The sequence below is a fragment of the Primulina eburnea genome, chromosome 11, assembly GCF_022965805.1.
Source record: "Primulina eburnea isolate SZY01 chromosome 11, ASM2296580v1, whole genome shotgun sequence".
In the NCBI taxonomy this organism is placed as follows: domain Eukaryota; kingdom Viridiplantae; phylum Streptophyta; class Magnoliopsida; order Lamiales; family Gesneriaceae; genus Primulina; species Primulina eburnea.
Genome location: NC_133111.1, coordinates 43,272,840 through 43,295,030, shown reverse-complemented (window position 1 = coordinate 43,295,030; position 22,191 = coordinate 43,272,840). Strand labels below are relative to the sequence as shown.

The following is a 22,191-nucleotide window of genomic DNA, read 5'->3' as shown; positions in this document are numbered from 1 at the left end:
CTCAACCACTATATGGTCCCCAAACAAGCTGTAAAGACTTATGAAGATTTGAAGTCCGAGTTTCAAATCCGAAGGAAGCCTTCTATAAATAAGCAGGCAGAAGGAAGATGAAGGCATCGATCAACCTCTTCATTTTTCTTCAAAATATTTGTAATAATTCTCTTTCAAGTGTATGTGTGTAGTGAGTTCAGCTATTATTAGTAGTTAAACAAGTTTCTCCTCCTCTACAGGAGGTTTCAATGTAATAATAAATATGTGTGTTTGAATAAAGATATCTTTGTTCTTAGCCCATTTCATGTATTATTTTCAAAATTTTATCTTCTACTATACACTCTAAGGTAAGAAACGAATTAGATTTGTGACAAGTGCTACTGAAGGAATCTGCGTCAGTAACCATCGGTTGCGATCGTGTGGTTAGACTGTGAGGAGCAGTTCGTAAAATACGGTGGATAAAACCCGGTGGCACTCCTGTCAAAGAAGTAAAAGATTTAATTTATTTTACGGAAGTATGATGAGCTTTTAAGGGAGTTAAATAGGTTTAAAAGGAGATTACCGTTCTTTTAAAAAGGAGGGGTTGGATATTTAAAAGCCGAAAGTCAGAAGGCTATAAACTTAAATACCCCGCAAAAGCTGAAGTAACGGTTGAGTCATCTTCGCTCTCTCGATCTCCGAACATGCTTAAAATCGTTTTACTACTACGTTCAAGATCATGATCTTCGATTCTTCCTCTTTTGTTCAAATGAAGCTGCTCTAGAAATTTATGGCAAATATTCATGCATTGGTGGCTAGTGTGAATGACATCTGCTGTTGCGGTCAGAACAGCGGCAGGTTTCATTTGAATGGCAGCTTTGTCTCTTTGAATAGGAGAAAAGGTTACCGCATGAAGCATAAATGTGGGAATTCTGGTTATCGTAACGGTGGCAGAGTTAGGGTTCCTGCGGTTGGTGGTCACCCATGGAGATTACGTGCTGCCACGGATCTTCGATTTGTGGAGGAAAGCACCAGCAGAAACAGCATTGTGCAGAATCAGGTCCCGTTTATCGAAATCCCCGTCACTTGCTACCAGGTTCTCACTATTTTTCTTATTCTTTTATCTTTTGCTTTTTAATGAGAGTATGATTTTTCTCAGTTAGGTAGGTGTACGTACCCTCAGTAAAGTTCGTTTTAATATCAGTCTAGCAAACTATAATTGTGGTAGTGATATCTGGTTTTATAATATGGTGCAAGGTTTTGTTCACTTTTGATGTTGTATGCATGCAGATTCTTGGCGTTCATGATCAAGCGGAAAAAGATGAAATTGCTAAATCAGTAATACATCTGACAAATACAGAGATTGATGAGGGTTACACGGAAGATGTTGTTGTATCTCGCCCTGTATGGATTGAACTATATGGTTTTTTTGGTGCTGAATTTAATTATCTACATATGAATAGGATATTCTTTTGACTGGTTTTTTTTAACCATTTTTACCTTTTCATAGCAGCTAACCTTCATAGTTATCTTATGAACGTATTTGCTGCTGTTTTCCCGCAGAAGGTTCTGAAGGATGTGAGAGATAAACTTCTATTTGAACCAGAATATGCTGGAATTATCAAAGAAAAGCAGCCTCCCAAATCTTCTCTTAAAATTCCATGGGATTGGTTGCCTGTGGTTCTTTGCCTTCTTCAGGAGGTATAGTTCAGTCAGTCAGTTATATAAAGTTTCGATTGAAAAACTTTAGGCAGATTGCAAGTTTGCAAATCTTCTATTACAATCCAACTTTTGCATGGTTTCTGAGGTTATGCTATTCAACATTCGGGCTTTGAAAATGTATTCTGCCTATGTTGATTGTGATATTATTCATTTAAATTGATTTAGGCAGGAGAAGAGAAACTTGTGCTTGAAATTGGACGAAGAGCCATGCAGCATCCATGCTCAAAGCCATTTATTCATGATATGCTTCTTGCTATGGCCCTAGCAGAGGTAAGAAAAAAGTGGAGGTCAGAACCTGGAACGACTTTTTTCCTGGCAGTTTTCTGTTGTTTCCTTAGCTTAATACATGTGATTTTTTGAAGTGTGTGATAGCTAATGTTGGTTTTGAGAAGCAAAATATTTCTCATGGATTTGATGCCCTTGTTCGTGCTCGACACCTTCTTGGAAGCAAGAGTTCGTTGGGCAAGTTGAAGCTGTTAACTCAGGTAACCTACATTTAGTTTTATTTTTCCTTTATGCTAAATTTGGTTGCCTCTTTTGTTTTGCTGGATTATTATGCCACCTGTTCAAAAAAAGTAAATAAAAAGTGCAAATTTCCAGAACAATGGTTCTGGAGGTGGAAAAGAGAAATAATTACGATTTACGAAGATAGTATGACCTTAATGCTGAAGCACTCATTCCATGAGTAATTTGGTATCTCAATGAGGAATTTTTTTTCGCGAGGTTATAGACGGTACTGCAATTGAGTGGTATTTGTGACCAAACATTACATAGAAACACCAGCTGTTCTCTTCGAAGGAGACCAGGGATGGGTACAATTCACTTGTTGCTATGAAGATGTTTACTAAAATCATATATCCGAAATTTTTTAGCTTTTATTGGTCCCTATTGATTGTGGATATTTTTTATTTAGTTTAGATTGCTACTGTAGCTCGCCATTCAAATTTTCTTTCAGATTGAAGAATATTTAGAAAAGCTTGCTCCTGACTGTACGTTGGAGCTATTGAGGATGCCTCATACGCCTGATAATACTGAACGAAGACGTGGAGCTATTTCAGCTTTGCAAGAGTTGCTCAGACAGGGCCTTGATGTTGAAACTTCTTGCCAAGTTCAAGACTGGCCATGCTTCTTGAATCAAGCACTAAAAGAACTCATGGCCTCTGAAATTGTCGATCTTATACCTTGGGATAATTTAGCTGTTACGAGGAAGAATAAGAAGTCGATCGAGTCGCAGAATCAAAGAACTGTTATTGATTCCGGTAGCTTCTATATGGTTATGTTAGCTCATATTGCTCTTGGTTTTTCAAGCAAACAAGTTGACTTGGTAAACTCTTATATTCCTAAATTAGCTTCTTGTATATTCGTCTTAATCATAAAAATGTCGGTGCCTGCATGTTTTAATTTTCCATCTCAAAAAAACTGACTGGGATGTGATGTGATGGCTCATAATCTGTCTTGCGAACTTTAGATTGATAAGGCAAGTGTTTGAGTTTTCCTTATGAGTCAGAATCATATAGATTTCTAATCAGTAGCATGGCTAATCTTTTGGGCCTTAGAGCATCATTTTAAGACAAATTGTGGACTTGTGGGGCATGCCCTCGTTTGTTCTTAAAAGCTTTCTTAACTATGGGGCATGGGCATGTTGTGTATATAATAATGACACTCCTCTGGCACTTTGTGATCAAAATAGAATTTCATCATTACCAAAAAGGTTGTTTTTTTAGTTTTTAGGTTCCTTGGAGAACAATTGAGAAACAGTGAATAACAGGAAAACAAAAGAAGTGGCCGTGAAATGTCTATCGACCTCTGACGTGTTGGGCCTTACTAATGGGCTTTCTGGATACTAATCTACTGTTTCAGTTATCATAATATGAAACTAAGAGACTACCCATATGCCCAGTTTGGTAAGTGTGATTAAGTTTGGATTGTTAGATAATCTTATGTTTGGTTCCATTTATAAATTTGAGATTGAGTAATTGTAGGACAATTTCTACTGTTTACCTTGGCAAATGTATCCATGCTTTCAGGGTGGATTAGTTTTATCCGAGTGGACTGAAAAAAGAAATGACCATAATAGCCCTTACCGTGAATAAAAAAATTGCAAGTGGGTGAGTCTATTTCTTCTAAAGAAAATCGCTTAGCGACGGTTTGTAAAAATCCTTCGCAAATAACAACGATTGTTTTATAAACCGTCGCTAAATGTCAAATTAGCGACGGTTTCTCAAAAAAGATCGGCGACGGTTTCTCAAAACAAGATCGGCGACGGTTTCTCAAGAACGGCGACGGTTTCATGCACTAATAAACCGTCGCTAAATGTCAAAGTAGCGACGGTTTCTCAAAAACCGCCGCTATTAGCGACGGGTTTTCAGAAGCCGTCGCTAATTTTCCGGCAGGAAGGAGACCGTTTCCGACCGGCCGCCTGCCGTCGCCGCCACTATCGCCGTCGCGAAGGAGAAGGGCAATTTCGTCTCTTCATTAAAAAATTCAAAATTATCCTACACTTAAAAATCGTACCAAACTTAATATTATTTTACACCATATATTACAATCCTACCACAATCATCTTCTTTATCATTTACGTACTAATCATTAGTTTATCCTATCCTTCCAACCAAACGTAGCCTTAGGCATTGTTTGTTGTACATGATAAGGGGGATTGATTGTTAATCTTTCATTTATCATGTGTTTGGTGTGCATGATTAAGATTGTGATAGGCCCGTTCAGCCCGCACCCGACCCACACTATATGCATTATTATCCTCATGTGGGTGATTATATAATCCTTTGGGGAGAAGGGATTATGTTTGATTAATTTAAGTTTTTCTTTAATATTCTAAAGTTTAAAATAATTATAGATTCAAAAAATTTAATAATATTTAAATATAATTTTTAATTTGACTAATATTATAAATAATTTAATTATTATTGATCATATTTTTTATTATTAAATTATTTTTAACTGTAATATTATAATTTTTATTAACCATTTTTTATTATTCAAATTTGTATTAATATTTTAATTATCACAATAAATGTATATTTATATTATTATCAAAATTTAATTATTTTTTTATAATATTAATCGGTTTTTTAGTTTTTTTTTTCAAAAATTAGAATTAATGAAAATTTAATAATTAATATAATATTTAAATTTTATTTATAATTTTTTAAATCAATTAATTCTAGATATTTTATTTATTTATTCAATCATTTTAAGAATATATTACTAACTAATATATGATGAGGGTATTTTAGTAAATAATTAACAAAAATAATCAAGCAAGTTAAACTCATGTCAAACATCATATAATTTATCATAATTATTGTGTATCCTTACTTTTTATTTTATAATCACTATTATTATATATCATTTACTTATCCTATCACACGAACCAAACGGTGCCTCATAGCAGTGTGGTCTATTATGTCTGATTTTGTGATATATAAGATACACATACCTGTGAGGCTAGAAAGAGTTTTAATAGTTTTCAGTTTTAAGAGATCATTGACTATATCTTTTCTTGTGTAGATAAACAAGGCAAAGTTAATTTGTGAATGTCTATCATCTGAAGGCTTTGATTTAAAATTTGAAGAAGCATTGTGTTCATTACTTCTTGGGGAGGTACACCTATTCGATTTTGCTTTTGTGGCATTAGCTATTCTTTTCTTCTTGTCTTTTTTAAAAAGAGTGTGTAATTTCGAGTCTCATAATCCAGAGCGATGAAGCAACAGCCGCTGAAAGATTAAGGCAACTAGAGGTGAACTCTAATCCCAGTTCCCAAAAGTCAACGCAGAAGAAAAAAATCAAAGAAGTTTCAAGTGCAGACAAACCAATGGTACATGCTCAATTATTGCTATATTCCATGCAGTTTGTGAAATTACAATACCCAATAGCGCGGCATATGAAGATAGTATTTATTTAATATTTGAATTTTAGTAATCCTAATAAGGTATTGGTCAATGTTAGATATGACTTTGAACTGATCATAGTTTTTTCATTGGAAAGTCTTTTCACAATAGTTACGTATCCCCTTCCCATTTTCGTTTTCCAGGACAGCAAGAATCTTTTGTTACATATTACACAAATGTCTTAATCCCTGCGATCAATTCATGTCAATGATAAATTTACAGTAAAAATTGTTGCCATCCTTTTCCTTAAAAAAAAATTTTTTTTTTTCATTAAAATAAGACGGAGACATAAATTTTGTCTGTGGACTAATAAATGAGTTAACTTCTTTATCAGTTTGTTCATTGAATTTGTAGGAAACATGGTTGATAGAAGCTGCACTTAGCTTGTTTCCAGATACCCGAGATTGTTCTCCATCTTTGGTAAAAGTTTTTTTTTTATTTATTTATCATATGCTCCAAATTAATTAGTTCTCACTGAGGTGAAGATACTATAATTCAATCATGATTACATACTGACTTCTTTTTTGTTATTATGGCATAAACAGGCTGACTTCTTTTTTGTTATTATGGCATACACAGGCTGACTTCTTTTTTGTTATTATGGCATACACAGGCTGACTTCTTTACCTGGGAAAAAAGAACTTCTGGAAAAAGGCATCATAAAAGAACAGCTCCAGCTGTATCGAACATCAGGCATAGACCACTGGCCATTGCTCTTCCATTAGATCGAAGGGACGAAGAACCAGTTTCGTCTGCAGTATCTTCGCTACATCTTGGAATAGCTGTGAAGCAACTTGCTCCTCCTGATCTCCAAATCCCGTTGAAAGAAAGCAAGGCCATTGATGGAGGCAGTGGTAACATACCATCTACACAGCTGAAGAGAAGTTTAGGTTCAAAACAAGATGATGTTTGGAAATTTTGGTTGAGCATAAGTCACGTGCTTGGAAAGATGATATATGCTGCAGCATTGGGCTTCATCTTGGTTGCTCTCCTTAAACTTAAAAACACACTATTCTGGAGGGCTGGAAATGGGGCTAGATGGAGGATGGACAAACAGAGTGCTGATACTAGCTCCCTTACTTGGAGTGCAGATTCTTCTACGGATTCAAGTTACCAATCTTTAGTAACAAAGAAAAATGGTATTGCTAGAAAATTTCAGAAGTTCCTTTCTGCACTTAAAGTGCACTTCGGTTATCACTCAGAAACTGTTGATTTGAAAACGGCTTCCCTCTTCTCGGGCATGTCATCGAACATGTCATCTTCGATGACATCAACTTATAGGCAGCAGTTGTCTGTCAAAGATGCTGAGATCCTTGTCAAGCGATGGCAAGCAATTAAAGCAGAAGCGCTGGGGCCTAACCATGATGTTCACGGCCTCTTGGAAGTCCTTGATGGTTCTATGCTAGTTCAGGTGACTACCTTATTAATTGTGGTTTAGTATGTTCTACAAATCTTTGAGCTCATCGCTCTAAAATATGATATTGGATCAGTTTTATCCCATTTGTAATTGTTTGAAGTAGATATTACCCGGATATGTTTGAAGTCTTGAAACACGAGCAAGAGCAGCAACTTCAATATCGAACCAACGGCAGCAACAAAATGATCAAGTCGAGGCAAGGAGGATCCTTTCTCCGCAAGACGAAATTGCCCGTATATAGTGCTATACTTCGTAGGCAATCGTCCCCAAGATACAACGACTTCACGTCGAGAGTTTGCAGCACTTCAAATCTCAAAATCAGCGAACAGAAAATATGCAAAAGCTTTCAAGTGTTTTTCGAAATAGATGCAGCAAGATGAGAGGAGAATGCAAAATTTCAGCAGCCTTTGAATGTGATTTGATGGACTATTTATAGATGATCAATGGTTGTGTTGAGGAGACATGCTTCTCCGGACCGGATGCTTCGAATAGACACCATTTTAGTCAAGGGATACATTGGTTGGGCGAAAACTGATGCCACCATAGCCAAGGGACGCGCATGTTCTTCTGCGCGCGCAAGACACTGCACTTGTGCGCAGCGCGCGCCCTATTCAGCTGTGGTGCACAGTAGGGCGCACGCGCCCTGTTCTGGCCAGTAACATACGCGCACCCGCGCATACTAACAAAATTTATTCTTCAAACAAACTTGTTCCAAAAAGAATAATGCTCGACAAAGACCGCATCGCACCGACCCGAGATGAGACGAGCGCGCGTGTGTTTCACCGAGACACAGCCTATTAGGGTCTTCCCCCTTCTAAAAGCTTCTGGTACCCCTTGGGGCCCAAACCCTTGTCTCAATTTGGAGTTTATTAGGGAAACTTCATTTGGTGATTTTCTAAATGTGGGACAAGCCACATTTGAGACATCCCACTTCTCTTTACAACTCAATAACTCTTCATTATTCATTTATCAAACAGTAATGTGTTTAATTTTTTAACAGACTCGGTGTTTTTGGATCTACGGCAATGTATCCTGTAGAACTTGGATTGGAACCTGACTATTGCTTTAAATCTTTAATTAACAAATTGCAATAAGGAGAATAAATGTTGATGATTTGTCGCTCATCTAACACAAATGTTCTAAGTTTGGGACGACTTCTCTGGTTCGAGAGCCAATTGTAACAAAATACTCCCTCCTCCAACTGAAAAAAGAAAAAAAAAAAAAAAAAGGATAACAGATGTTGAGTGAGATTGGATTCTGCCTCTATTTTCTCGGAAAATTCTGCTTAGCATTCAAAAAAATAGACTTTAACCTTTCTGATTCTATTAAACATTATAGCATAATATCCTCAGGCTAACTGCTTGTTGTTGATTTCTGGTTTTCGATATTTCTAGTGGCAAACTTTGGCAGATGCTGCAAAAGGAAGGTTCTGTTTTTGGAGATTTGTTTTATTGCAACTGGAAGTTACACGTGCTGACATTTTGAAAGATGGGATTGGGAGGGAAATGGCCGAAATAGAGGTTTTCTTGGAAGAGGCAGCTGAGCTGGTGGACGAATCTCAGCCTAAGAATCCAACATACTACAGGTAATTTAACATTTTCTATCAAAACAAGTACTTGGAGCTGGACACTTGTATTTTTATTTGGTTCTTTGATATTTGATCCATAAGAAAAGGCACTCATGACCATATTAAAGGCAATCTATGAAAGCACGAGCCTATTATGTTATATTTGGTTGAAATTGTAGAGGTAGGCATCACTTACTATATCTGGTGATTAACATACAATTATTTCTGCCTTGCTAAAAGTTATGAAGCTCTCTTAATCTTTCTTTATTTTAAACTATCCTTGAAAAAAGACGAGAAAAATAGTAAGTGCGAGTGATTGCAAATCAAGAAGAACCAAGGACAAAATTTCTGAACTCCTGTGCATTTGACTGTGTATTTTGAACTAGTAACAATCACTGTTATGCGGTTTCCATTGCACGCTGAAAAGCTTGTTTTACAATCCTCTCTGGGATTAAAAGTTTCCTACATTCCAACCAATGTTCGCAGCCCCTATAAAATTCTTTATCTTCTGAAAAGGCAAGATGATGGATCGTGGAGGTTCTGTGAAGGAGATATTCTTTCCACGTCACAACCTTTGATCAATGACTAATTGCATCAGAGTTTTAAAAAACAGAGGATTCTCCACTCTCATTTTACCTGTACATAAGAATCTGTAGCTTATCCTTACTAAGTAGACAGTTATTTCTGATTCCTTGATACTCTTTCTATCTATTTATTCAAGGTTATTTTTTTTTTTCAAATAAATTATTTGCCTGTCATGTTTATGTAAATATGAAGTTATTGGATCTTGTAATGTATTAGGTGACCAGCTGGGAATTTAAATTGCAAATAGGTTGTCATTCATATCTAACTCATTAAATTATTATATTGCATAAATTGATTGAATTTTGCTATCATTCCTTATTTTATTAAGTGAGATAGGAATGTGAAAATATCATTTGGTTTTCCTACGTATTTTTATAAATTTACTGAATAAATATTCTTTTTTAATTATTTGTAGAACATTAAATTCGAAGTTTAACGTCATTAATTTATTGCATAAATAATGAATTATTCTTTTTTAATAATTGATAAAACATATTGTTTTTTGAAAAATGATATATCAGACCATTGTGATCTATATGCCAATATTCTTCTTTTTCAAAAGGTCAGAGAGCATTCGATTGTACATGCACGCAAGCAATGGTATAAATCTCTAAAACCCCAATGTAAGATCGTGCACGTGTTCCCAATTTTCAAATTTGGATACTATTATTTTTTTAATTTGAAATGGTATTATTTTGCTTTAAAAAAAAAGAGAGAGAAGAAAAAGGTTTTATAGAGGTATTCTCATTTGAAAATGCGATGTATCAAATGTCAACACGCTTCTTGTGTTTTTGGTGGACAAAGCCACTCTTACACTCAGCGAACTTCGGTATATATAGAATCATAGCGACAGTCTTTGAAAAAATCGTCGTTATTAGCGACGCGGTGTAATTAAATCATTGCCAGTAGCGACGGTTCGCAGATCTAAATCGACGACATTTTGTGCATAAGCGACGGTTTTTAATAAAACCGTCGTCTATCAAAGTAAAGCGACGGTTTACTACAAATAGCGACGGTTAATGGTAAACCGTCGCTCGCTATATTAGCGAATATAGCGACTGTTCGACAAACCCGTCGCCATATACGACAAAATGGCGACGGGTTTGTCGAACAGTCGCTATATTAGCGACGGTTTACCATAAACTGTCACTATACGGTTTTTAGTAAGCCGTCGTTAAGCCATCCGTTTTTTTGTAGTGAGAAATCATATTAACTAGTTTAAATCAGTGTTCTAAAAATCCTGCTTAAATTTGAAGCTCGACAAAAAAAAAAACCCTGCTTCGGAGAAAAGCGGAAAAAAACTGTTAAACTTTAGTTTGATCGAATTAAGTGTAATTAAGGCGTTTAATTAAGTGTGCTTAAACACAATTAATCGTATATATTTATTTTAATTTTTTATTTTGAAGGTATGTTTTTTTTTATTTTAAAATAACAAATTAGGTTTATAATGTAGATGTTTATTTTTAAATTTTAATTATGATTAAGCATGTCTGATAATGATTTGACAAATATTTAATATTTTTTAATGTGATTTAGTTTCAAAAACAAATGAAGATTGTAATTTTGAGATTTTTATGCTTTTATAAATATTAAATTTATCATATTAATGTATTATTTTATCTATTTATTGATTTGAGATAATTACAATTACACTAAAGATAAAAAATATTTTTCACGCTTAAGCCTGTGCTAATATTGCTTAAGCTTGAAAAGCTTGAAGCTCGACATCCGCGCTTCGGAACGCCTCACGCTTTTTAGAACCTTGGTTTAAATTCATTGATTATTTCAAATAATCTTATTCGAATCATTATTTCCAAATTCTATGATTTTTGAATTATGAAGAATACATATATTAATTCAGTTTTCACAACATGATCTCAGATTTCTTTTCGAAAGTATGTATATAATCGTCTAATCTATCATATACATCAATTTCACATATTGGTATAACATTATTCGTTAATTCCAAGATTAAACTCAAGAAAAAAAAATTACATCAAAATGAAGCTAGCAGCTTGAGGTGGCAAATATGCAGTTTGTTCAGGCGGATGATTGAGCGGAGATTGGACAAGAAGAAGGCATTCTCTGAAACTTTACAAAGGTTATGGCGACTAAATAAAATTAAGGTATTGGATTCTTTTCGTTTTTGAAGAGCACTGACTGACCCATATGCTATATCCCTAGAATCAAGGACGATCAACCCATCTTTGCTCCTCCTTATAAAATTCAACTGGGCCTAAATGAAAAGTAAAAGGAAAAAACAAAAACGAAGTTACAGGATAATAATTTGATTGAAGGTCACACCAAACTCCAAGTTATCACACTCTTCCACCCTCAACTTTAATAATAATTGTAGATTTTATTGAAAAAAACGTAATAGTATTTGAAAAATAAAAATAAAAATTCTATTATTTATTTAGGAAATTAAAAAATGTAATATTTGCATAAAAGGACATTTCAGGCAACCCATACCTGTTGACCAAGGTACTTAAAGGCACTCACTCCATTCTTAATTAGAAGTATAGATATGTACATACATACAGGGCATCGGACTGGCTCTACGTGTGCACCCTGCACCACGTTTGGGCAGTATCAACTTCAATGATATAACTAGGAAAAAAGAAAACCAAAAGAGGATCTCCTAAAAAAACAAAATCCAGGTGAGCTGAAATGAACTGAACAACTTTGTGTATACTATTATATTTCAGAAACTCTCTCCTGATTAATGTTGCACCGTACAAACAAGGTCCTTACTGATTCCAAGACCTTAAAAAGGATTTATCAATGGACGACTCATGTATCCCAGGATTCTGCTGGGGGATTCCCATCCACCCCAGGTTACTGATTTTAACACCAGCAGTGCTTGCCTCGTGACCATTCAAGTAGTTAAATGCATTAGGTGCTTCTTCTTGTGGCAGGCTGCTCCGTTGAATTCCTCCACCCATCCCACTGTAATTTCCAGCCTGGATAAATCTCTCTGAGGAGCTCATCGGATCATAATCGATAGCAGGTCGCAGTTCATTACATTCAGAAAGTACACTGAATAGGCTTTGATCTGAATTACGTCCACCGCTGAAGCTATGGACCACACTTTCATAGGGAGCCCATACATCTTGGGATCCACTTTCACCTGAATACCAGTTCTGATTCAACTCTATACTGTTCAAATGAGGTTGAGAAGTAGCTGTCATGCTTACCGAGTTAACAGCGGACCAATCATGAATATTGACCGGAACCTGCACCTGCTTTGGCATGTTAAACCGACTTCCATCAGAATGCATACTCTCCTGAAAGGTCTGATGTGTGTAAAAATCATTCAATCTCTTCGGCTTTGGATACAAATGAAGTGACGGATGAACTTGTTCCGTCAAATGCCCTTGAAATTGACCTGCGTCCATTGGATCATTAGCAGGCTGGAAATCTACACCCAAGTGCTTTCGCTCGTGATGATAAGATAAACTATTATGGCCATTGAAGAACGGGAGCGGTTCACTTTGATCTTGGTTAGAGTAGGAACTGAATAATGATGTATGGTCAGATCGCCTCGGAAGCATATCCTTCCCAGCATCTTTATCTTGCCTGTCTGTTTCCAAATCAAGTATTCGCAATGGTTGCTCCTGCATAAACTGTGTTCTCCCAAGCTTCAACTCTTGAGAAGAAGCATATCCATCACTAGCGGCAGCAGATTGATAGTAAGAACCACGAGTATCACCTGTTGGCCAAACATCACTAGCAGATGTAAGAGGAAGCCGCTGGTTCACTGGAATAATCACATGGCTTAAATTTCCCGTGTACGTTGAAAAAGTCAGAGTATCATCTATTTCTGCACTAGCACTGTTAACAAGGGATTCTATATCCAGGGACTTGATCTGAAGATTTCCATTAACTGAACCATTTTGCTGTTGATGCTTATCTTGAGGAACAACAGGGTTGCATGATTCTATCAACTTAGCACTCTGCATAGTACTTCTATCAATTGAAGCAACCTGCTGCTGATGGTGATCCTTAATGCAAACATGGTCAGGCATATCACCATGCTCGATCTTAACTGTATCCTGCGCTTGCTCCTCAAATACATAATCTGTCTTTCTAATCTGTTTAGCCTGAGCATCACATGAGAAACAAAAATAAGTGCACAACTACATTAAAATTTCATCAACTGCCACTTAACTGACTATATCTATTTCCAGAAGCTGATACTCCGACCAAGACAAGAACAGAAAGAAGTAGCCAAATCAACCTGCTGTACTGTTTCTATTTCATCGATTGCCAGCTCATTATCCCTCTGCTCTGAAAGCATGTCATCAAATTGATCTTTCTCCACACCCTGACCATAAAAATATGGACTAAAGGTTTCATTGCACAAGAAACTACACTTTCAAAAGAGTCAGCAACAGGAAAATCATAAAAAGTAAGTAGAAAATAAGGAAGCTAATAAACCTCAATAGTAATTGCAGGGAGAAACTCATATTTGCTATCATCTGAGCGTTCCATTAGCTTATTAGGAGAACCTTCTCTGTCCCTATCCAGAGTAACCTACACAAATGTATCGAGGAAAAAAATGCAGTAACTGGATGTTTTCTCAGTTTTGTAAAAGGTATTTGAATAGATGCATGGTCCATGCCCTGACAATCAGAACTTTCCAATGAGGAAGAGAAGACAACAAACCTCCTCAGGCTTTACTTTTTTTCCCATCTCTTCACCTAGAGACTGTATTAATTGACGCCTCGACAATACACTCTTTCTCCAGTAAATGAAACCATCAGGGATGTCACGTGTTACCAATTTTAGCCTGTCGTAAAAATATCATAATGCGGAGAGGATGTTAACGAACTTAAATTTGGAGCTCAAAAAATAACATCAATAACTAACCAGTAATCACGCAACTTCTTCTCTTCTTCCTCCTCGAATTTCTCAAATGGTTGCACATTAAGTGTGTCGATGGTACCCAAAACATTATTCAGAGATCTGGGCTGAATGCTAATGCCAGCATGTTTCATGCTACTTTTAACTCGTTCATGCTGCTGCTTGCTAACCTGATAAACCTCAAGTAAATTTTCCTCATGATCATTAATAATATTTAAAAGACACCCGAAATAAGACAGGAATGTATAATACAATTGTGCAATACCAACCAAGAAAGGCTGCCAAAATTTTAAACTGAAAAACTAAAGTTGCACCAAACCACCTTGACATAGGACATGTATTTGGCTCCATTTTCACGCTGGATATTGTGTTTGTGTAGCTTTCCACCTTTTCTAGATACTGCAGCCACCTCTTGCCGACTGAAGTCGCTATCACCTGTTTTGTTCAAGCTGACTATTCTGCACATTCGATTAGATGAAAGAATCAGATGACAAGATCTGTTTAGATCTTTCATGTGGGGTTGCGGAGTAGGGGGGGACAAAGGTAAGTTGGAGGAAGTAGAACTGGATAACCTCCTTTCAAAATCCCCATGCACCATTTCCCGATTCTGGTTATCACTGACATACTCTTTCTCTGAATTCGCCCAAGAACAAGAGTCAGGTGTCGCAACAAGGTTCTCTTCAGCATCATAAATTTCAGTATCTGATAGAGGCACACTTTTCTCAGCATAATTCCTAGTCCTGCTCATAACATTTTATTTCAAAATAAGAATAGCTTGCCAATGGAAAAAGAAACAAAGTAAAATGATCGAGTATAATATCTCTCCTATACAAAAAATATTAATATAAAATTAAATCACATGCATTAATAACGTGACAATTTCGCTAATTTAAAAATTATGATGCCATTTTTGCTAACTTGAAAAGATAAAAGGAAAACTATAATAAAATATATATAAAAAAAACTATAAAAGCTGACCATAAATAGCAAAGTTATTTGGAAGCAGGAAGGTAGTTATAGGAATCCAAATGCGACGAGAATTTAAAGTACACAACAAGAATTTAAGTATAAAACTTCCAAGCGTCAATAAAAACTTCCAAGCGTCATCACAAGGACTTTTACTCTCAAAGCAATACAATTCCAATATATTTAATCATCTTTTCGATAAGCCTCAATTCCTTTCAAATTATGCCAAGAGAATAGTGGAAAAGGCCAAAGATTCAAGGACCCACCAGAACCTAAAACACAGAAGCAGACACAAAGCCCAAGTCGGGTTATTTAGTTTACAAAGAGAATGTGACAATCAAGAAAAAATAGGCATAGGAAGAGAACCACCTCCATACTTTATGCACAATATCCACTTCCGGATCCTCACAACTAGACCACTTTTCCTTCCACAGTAGCACATTCCCAATCATGCTGGCAAAGAAGCACACATCATGAGACAAACAACTTAAAGTAAAAGCACATCTGAGTCATTCATCATATGTTCAAACATAAATATACAGAGTTGACAAAACTGCATACTCGTTGTGATACTTTCGTAAATGTGAGTAGTAGACCTTCTTGCAAGCTTTGAGAGACTCCTCCTCATGAAGAACGTTATCAGGATGGAGCTCTCCAAAACAGAGAGAAGCACCCCTGCAGCAACAAAACCGAAAATCACTGGACAGTTAAAACTTATTCAAGGAACTGAAAAGCACATCCAAGTCATTCAAATTGGATGCATCATTCTCTTCAGATATGAAGAGCATCCCTTCCTCACAAAACAACACGGTTTATGAAGGACCATGGAGTTTGAGTGCTATAAATTTGTGAAGTTTGTTTGTTGCTTGGGAAATTACAAAGATGAGAATAACATTGTGGAAGTTGTTCGACATTCCTTGAAGAATAGTAATATGAGTCATCCACAGACGAATGGACTAATCTAAGTGGCCAATCATACTCTTAGCAACATAATACTAGCTATGCGGTGAGAAATCCGAGCAATGGGGCGCTACCCGCCCACAGATTTAGTTCGCCTTAAACAATTTGACAAACATCCTACCAAAAAAGAACCTTTTGAAGTTGCCTATGCTATTGCTCCAAAGCATTCTATGGATTCGAATCCTCTTCCTCCTCATTAATCATGATATGGAGGATTTTTGTAATGTATTCAGTGATTCACAATGAAGAGTGGAGAAATCTCAAGGAAGCTAACTCTCAGTAAAATTTGGATGCGGACAAGCATAGTCATGATTCATGCAAGGTTGTAAATGGCGGGAGGCGGTGGCGGGGCGGTCGGTGACCGCCTACCGCCTCGGCCGCCTAGGCAGTGCCCAGGCGATGCCTAGGCGGTTGAAATTTTTTAAGTAATTTTTTATAGATAATCATGCAATATAATTATTTTTATGTAAAATGTGCAATTAAATAATGTTTAAGCACAAAATATAATATCATCTAGATAATGTGCAATTAATAAAGATTCATCATCATATTAATGTTATTATGCTAACGAAGTAATATAATTTTTCTTACCAAAAAACTAAGTTTAAATTTTCAAAGTTTCAATCAATTATCCATCATTAGAACAAGTAGTAGACTAAACATAACTAATCTTCTAAATCATCTACATATGCACCATCTACTACATTCCCAAACAATATCATTAGACTTTGGCTTAAATTCCAACTCCGGTTGTTTATCTTTTTCCGTCATTAATCTTCAACAATAAATCAATAATAAAATAATAACTTAATAATAGTAAAAAAATTGATTTTTGAAATCACAAAATCTGAAATCTTATAAAAAAAAAGTATGCTAAACAATAAACATGCAATGTCTAACATAAAATCTATATATTCTGACTTCCTGCGGCGGGCGGCGGCGGATTGTGTGTGGACTATGGTGGTTGAGAGTTGAGAGTGGAGAGTTGTAGTGAAAACATAAAATAAAATAAAGGAAGAGGTCTGTTAGGGTTTTAGTTTTTAAAATTGTTGACTTTGACTTAGTTTTTAAAATTATTGACTAAGTTTTTAAAATTGTTGACTAGGTTTTAAAATTGTTGACTACCGCCTCGACGTCGCCTCGCCCGCCTCGACGCCGCCTCGACCCACCTCAACCCGCCTCGGCACCCCTCGACCCGCCTCGACAGCCGCCTCATGCTAAGGCGGTGCTGTCGAGGGCCGCCTACCGCCTAGTAGGGATGGCAATTTCCTCCGAACCCGATGGAGGATCCGATACCCGACCCGAGTAGAAGAGGGTATGGAGGGATTTTTAGACCCGATTAAACAATTGGGTAATCGGGTATGGGGATTTTCGGGTTCGGGTATGGAGACGGGTTTGATATAATCCGACCCATACCCGACCCGAATACCCGTTTAAATTAATATATATAAATATATATCTATTTATATGAAACTATGAAAGCCTCAAAAAATTTAAATTGGCCAGTTTTGGCCCAATTGAAGGTTAAGTCCCAACAGTGTCATGGGCCTGCTCTTTCCACCGCAGCACATATCAGGGACAATGCGATGGGCTCCTATCTCAAACATAACACACAGCTGTGACGGCTGGCTTCCTTCTTCGACTCTTCTCTTCGTTTTCCTCTTCTTTCTTCGTTCTTGAGCCTTGGTTTTCGGCCTCCGACCCTTGCACCGAGAAATTCCACCCAAAAAGGTTTGCTTGGTGTGTTGTCTTCATCCTCCATCGTGCAGTTTTTCGGTCTTCACTCTGCTGTGTGGAGTTCCTCTTCCTTGGCATTGGTAAGCCTCTAACTGAAAGGATGCTTTCAAAATTTGAGAAGTATTGGTGTGATATTCATGGGGTGATGGGAATAGCTACTATTTTAGATCCAAGATATAAGACAAAGTTAGTTGATTATTGTTTCAAAAGAACACATGGAGATGTTGGTTTTAAAGAACCTGTTAGAAAGATTAAAAAGATGTGTTATGATTTGCTTGACGATTATACAAATAATAATGGTTATGTCAGTGTTGAACAAAGATCAACGGAGACTAGATTGAATACAAGTACTGATGATTTTTTGGATAGTTTCGATAAAGAAGTAGCACTTGAGTGTGATGTTTACACTGATATGAAGACTGAGCTAGATCATTATTTGGAAGACAAAGTGTTGCCTAGAAATGTTGATTTTGACATATTGGAGTGGTGGAAGACCAATGGAATCAAATATCCCACTTTGATGAGGATGGCACGAGATCTGCTTGCCATTCCAATATCAACGGTGGCTTCAGAATCAGCATTTAGTACTGGTGGCAGATTGGTGAGTTCCCATAGAAGCAGGCTTCATCCAAAAACCATAGAAGCGTTGATGTGCACTCAAAGTTGGTTATTGAATGAGAAACAAGGTAATATAAATTGCGTTTTTAGTTTTTATTGTTTTTGAACAAAAAAATTATAAATTTACAATATACAGTAATGATTTTTGTCTTTGAATTTTGTAGCTACAAGTTCACAAGAAACGGAAGCATATTACTCTTCAGTTGAATATGATGAGGACACTATTGATGTTGATGTTGTAAGTTTTTAATACAATGTAATTTTGTTAAATTTGACATTGAAAATAAACTGTTGGGTCAGTTATTTATGTTGTTCTTCATCATTTTGCAGGACACTACAATGTCAAGTGATGAAGACATGTACGATTAGTTCGGAGATAAACCGATTTAGTTTGATTTTGGGTTGATAATGCTTACATATGATTAAATTAGGGGTAGACCATAGATGATTAATCAACTGAATTATGAATTTTTGGATATGATGTAAATTCTACTATATTTTTGTTGAATTGCGTACTATTGTTTAACTAATATAAACTATTTTTAATATTTTGTTATTTTTTCTATAAATTTTATTTTGTTCATTAATAATTTTTCTTATTGTTCATCTAAATAATTTTTTAAATATTCATAACTTTTGAAACAATTTAAATTTGAAAAAATTCAATTGTATATGATAATTGGGTATTTGGGTAGGGTATTAGTATCCGATAATCCGATAGGTATGGGGATGGGGATGAAATTCAATACCCGATGGGTATGGGTATGGGTATGGGTATGGGTATGGGGATGAATTTAATAAATGGGTATGGGGATGGGTGTATGAAATCCGACCCATACCCTACCCATTGCCATCCCTACCGCCTAGGCGGCCGCCTCGACCGTCATTTAGAACACTGGATTCATGAAATGACTATTACTGAGATTTGGTATTTGTACATTTGCTGAAGAACAGATTTCTAGTTGACACTTACAATGAGCTCAAGCACAAAAAACTGGTAATTTCCAAATTATCAAGAAGACTGAGATAATGCTTATAAAATTGATTTTCATGAGTATGAATATCTCCAAAACTTCCATGGTCTCTAGTATCTTTAGGCACTTTCTATCTTTGCTACAACAAAACTCCAGGATGAGTTTCCTTCAAGAGTAGAATATTGATGCAACACGAGTTAATGATTATTCTATTATTAATTTCCAAATGTAGCTTGTAGATTATTTTTTAAAGCTGCCTAAGCATTAAAACTGGAATAACATTGAAATCAAAAACCTAATTGCAATAGAATTAGTTGCCTAACTGAAGTAGGGCTGTTGTTAGTATTCTATTTAAGTATCAGATTTGTATTCATATATTTGTTCGATCTTGATAATTTTTGCAAAAATAACATTCATTTCAATTGTGGTTCTTAATTGTAGCATTCGAAACACCAATTCTGCTGCTCCAGTAATAGAAAACATATAACTCAATTGTCAGTATGATAATGGCACTAGGAAATAGGTATAAATTTATATTTCTTAGGCTTAACATCTCCATAAAGCAAAATCTTTATTGTTTCACCCTTGGATTAGGAAAAGAAAATCCAAAATTCACCCAATCCTAATCACAGGAGAAGCATCCATGTAGTGCTGAGAGCATTAGGAAAACAATGAACAAAAAAAAGGCACAGGTAATGTGTCTAAACATATCATATATACTAGCAGATCCTCGTAAGATATAATATCATAGTTATTAGAAATACAATGTGTATTGAGGCGCATCGGTATCATAAGCCTAGGCTCAACGCCCAAGTCGTGGCACATACATTATTAAAGAGAAACACCCTGAGGGATAATATTTGAAAAAATTCATCACACCTTAAAAACTGTTGAACAGCAAATAAGTATTCATGAATCTATGAACAAAAATGAATTACTATCATCTTGCAGTACACCCTAATTTAATATCCATACGATTAGTACACAATTAAAAACACCTCACGCGTTTAGCATGCACCAAGGTTGAGACTTTGTTTTTACAGTCTTACAGGGCATACTTCATCAAAAAACTGAGGTTTGGCATGTGTTGAGAGGTAAGAGCTGAGCCTCACTTAGATTTTGCTATGGTGTGTGTCAAGACACAAGAGCTAGCCTCACTCAGATTTGAGAATAGGCATGCACATTGAGGTCTTTTAACAACAGTGCATAATGTACATTTGATGCATTCCCTCACTCATTTTAAGTTTGACAAATCAGCAACAATTTCTTGGATCAGACTCACTCCTCGCTGGATGAGATGTTTTCCTTCCTCAAAATAAATTAAACAAAAAGGCACGGCTTTATGGCCTCACAAAGTGAGTAGGTTCAAACCGTGACAGCTGATGGAAGAATATCACCAAATAAATTTATGAAAAAATAAAAGAGACTCATGTACCAAGATGCAAACACAAAACCAAAATATAATAACGGGAAAAGAGTTAAAGTCGACCAAAACAACTTAAGAAATTAATTTGATAAAAAGGCCAAGAGTTGTTCAACGAACTATACAAAACTATAGATAGTTCAAAATAAAAGAATGCATATTAAAACTTGCCATATGAGGAAAGGATTTCCAAAATGGAAATTATCCCCAGCAAGCAATTCCTGAACAAGAGTATCGGGCTCAGCTTCTTTGGGTAGAAATTGAGATAAAAGACTTCTTTCATTTTTGGACAACAAACTCCGCCACACCTATACATAACAAGATTCATTGAACAGAAAAATTCCTAGAGAACAAAAAAAAAATTTCTGGAACCGTCTATCTATAGTTACCTCATAAGAGAGAACCTCGGATAAATTTTCTAATTCAAATATCTCCTGGGGAACAGAAAAAACATCAGCCAATATAATATGGCTGTGAGGACCAGCGTCGATAAATGGAATCCAGTGCCTTTGAGAAATACCAATCTGATCCATCTTTGAAACAACACTCTTCTTCTTGTTATCCCACTCTAGAGAGATAGTAGGTGCCATATTCAGGGCCGGCGGCGGTAGTTTCAATTTCTTACTTTTTACCATATATCGCTCATAAGATGTGCAGCCAACCAAACTGGCAGCATTTACCCTTTTTTTCCGCTGATTGGCTGTCATATTCCAAAACAGATATATCACAAGAGTCCCTAATGGACCATTGGCTATTTTGGCCTCACCAAGCAAATCTATTCCTTCAACATGAAAAATGATAACAAAAATAATCGCATCAATAGTTAAGCATGCACCCAGCTTAATACATACAAACTCGGAGAAATAAATTCTCATTAAAAGACAAAACACGGAAACAAAGAAAAAAAAGATTTAGAAATATAATTTTGTTCCTTAAAAAGCACCACAAATTCAACCAAATTCACTGTAACTGTTCCATGAGCGTCCTTATAACATTTAAGATTCCAAAGAAATTGAGATGAAACTCAGCGAATGTCATTTGACAACAAGGAGAAGAAAAAACGAAAAGCAATTACAAAAAGAATGGCAAATCAAAGAGATGCAAAAAGCCCAACAACAAAAGACAAAATCGAATCATTGGCAAGGAAGATAGACGCACAGTTAATTGAGAAGAGAAAATAAACCCTAGAAACAGAATCGGATGACCTTCCGAGTGAAAAAAGGGTGCTCGACGGTAAAAAGAATAACTCGAATTTTGGAATTTTGAGTTACCAAGAGTCTGTTATCCGACTGGCGATGAGAACTGAGGCGCCAATACACACGTGTGTGTATCTGTCTTTTTAGCCATACTAGCGTGACTACAGGTCGGTTAAGCTCGGAATCGAAATTGGTTCATTTGTATATAGATAAAGAACTAAATGTTTTTATTTATGTTGTTCACGGTTGATGAGATGCTAGCACAAGGGTAGTACCCTCACA

At 36.0% G+C, this 22,191-nt stretch overlaps 2 protein-coding genes across 9 annotated transcripts; one reads left to right on the top strand and one right to left on the bottom strand.

Moving 5' to 3' along the window:
- The first annotated feature begins 628 nt into the window (after positions 1 to 628).
- On the top strand, positions 629 to 9,317 carry LOC140806393 (plastid division protein CDP1, chloroplastic-like). 3 transcript variants are annotated; one of them, XM_073163036.1, is made up of 12 exons: positions 629 to 1,066; positions 1,261 to 1,374; positions 1,537 to 1,671; positions 1,858 to 1,962; positions 2,055 to 2,177; positions 2,648 to 3,016; positions 5,221 to 5,313; positions 5,408 to 5,527; positions 5,955 to 6,020; positions 6,214 to 7,011; positions 8,412 to 8,602; positions 9,071 to 9,317. In XM_073163036.1, the coding sequence occupies exons 1-12, from the start codon at positions 761 to 763 to the stop codon at positions 9,171 to 9,173; spliced, it is 2,523 nt and encodes an 840-aa protein (XP_073019137.1). In that variant the 5' UTR covers positions 629 to 760; the 3' UTR covers positions 9,174 to 9,317. The 3 variants fall into 3 exon arrangements, with proteins under 3 accessions (XP_073019137.1, XP_073019136.1, XP_073019138.1); XM_073163035.1 differs by having other exon boundaries at positions 1,534 to 1,671; XM_073163037.1 differs by lacking the exons at positions 8,412 to 8,602; positions 9,071 to 9,317 and adding an exon at positions 8,018 to 8,367 and having other exon boundaries at positions 1,534 to 1,671.
- A 2,327-nt stretch (positions 9,318 to 11,644) lies between these two features.
- LOC140806392 (uncharacterized) lies at positions 11,645 to 22,115 on the bottom strand. 6 transcript variants are annotated; one of them, XM_073163031.1, is made up of 12 exons: positions 21,985 to 22,115; positions 21,103 to 21,494; positions 20,885 to 21,021; positions 15,563 to 15,676; positions 15,371 to 15,454; positions 14,608 to 14,775; positions 14,358 to 14,493; positions 14,042 to 14,205; positions 13,838 to 13,961; positions 13,610 to 13,705; positions 13,410 to 13,496; positions 11,645 to 13,272 (listed from the first exon to the last, which is right to left on the bottom strand). In XM_073163031.1, the coding sequence occupies exons 2-12, from the start codon at positions 21,418 to 21,420 to the stop codon at positions 11,920 to 11,922; spliced, it is 2,781 nt and encodes a 926-aa protein (XP_073019132.1). In that variant the 5' UTR covers positions 21,421 to 21,494; positions 21,985 to 22,115; the 3' UTR covers positions 11,645 to 11,919. The 6 variants fall into 6 exon arrangements, with proteins under 6 accessions (XP_073019132.1, XP_073019133.1, XP_073019131.1 ...); XM_073163032.1 differs by having other exon boundaries at positions 21,919 to 22,063; XM_073163030.1 differs by having other exon boundaries at positions 21,872 to 22,024.
- Between the last annotated feature and the right edge of the window lie 76 nt (positions 22,116 to 22,191).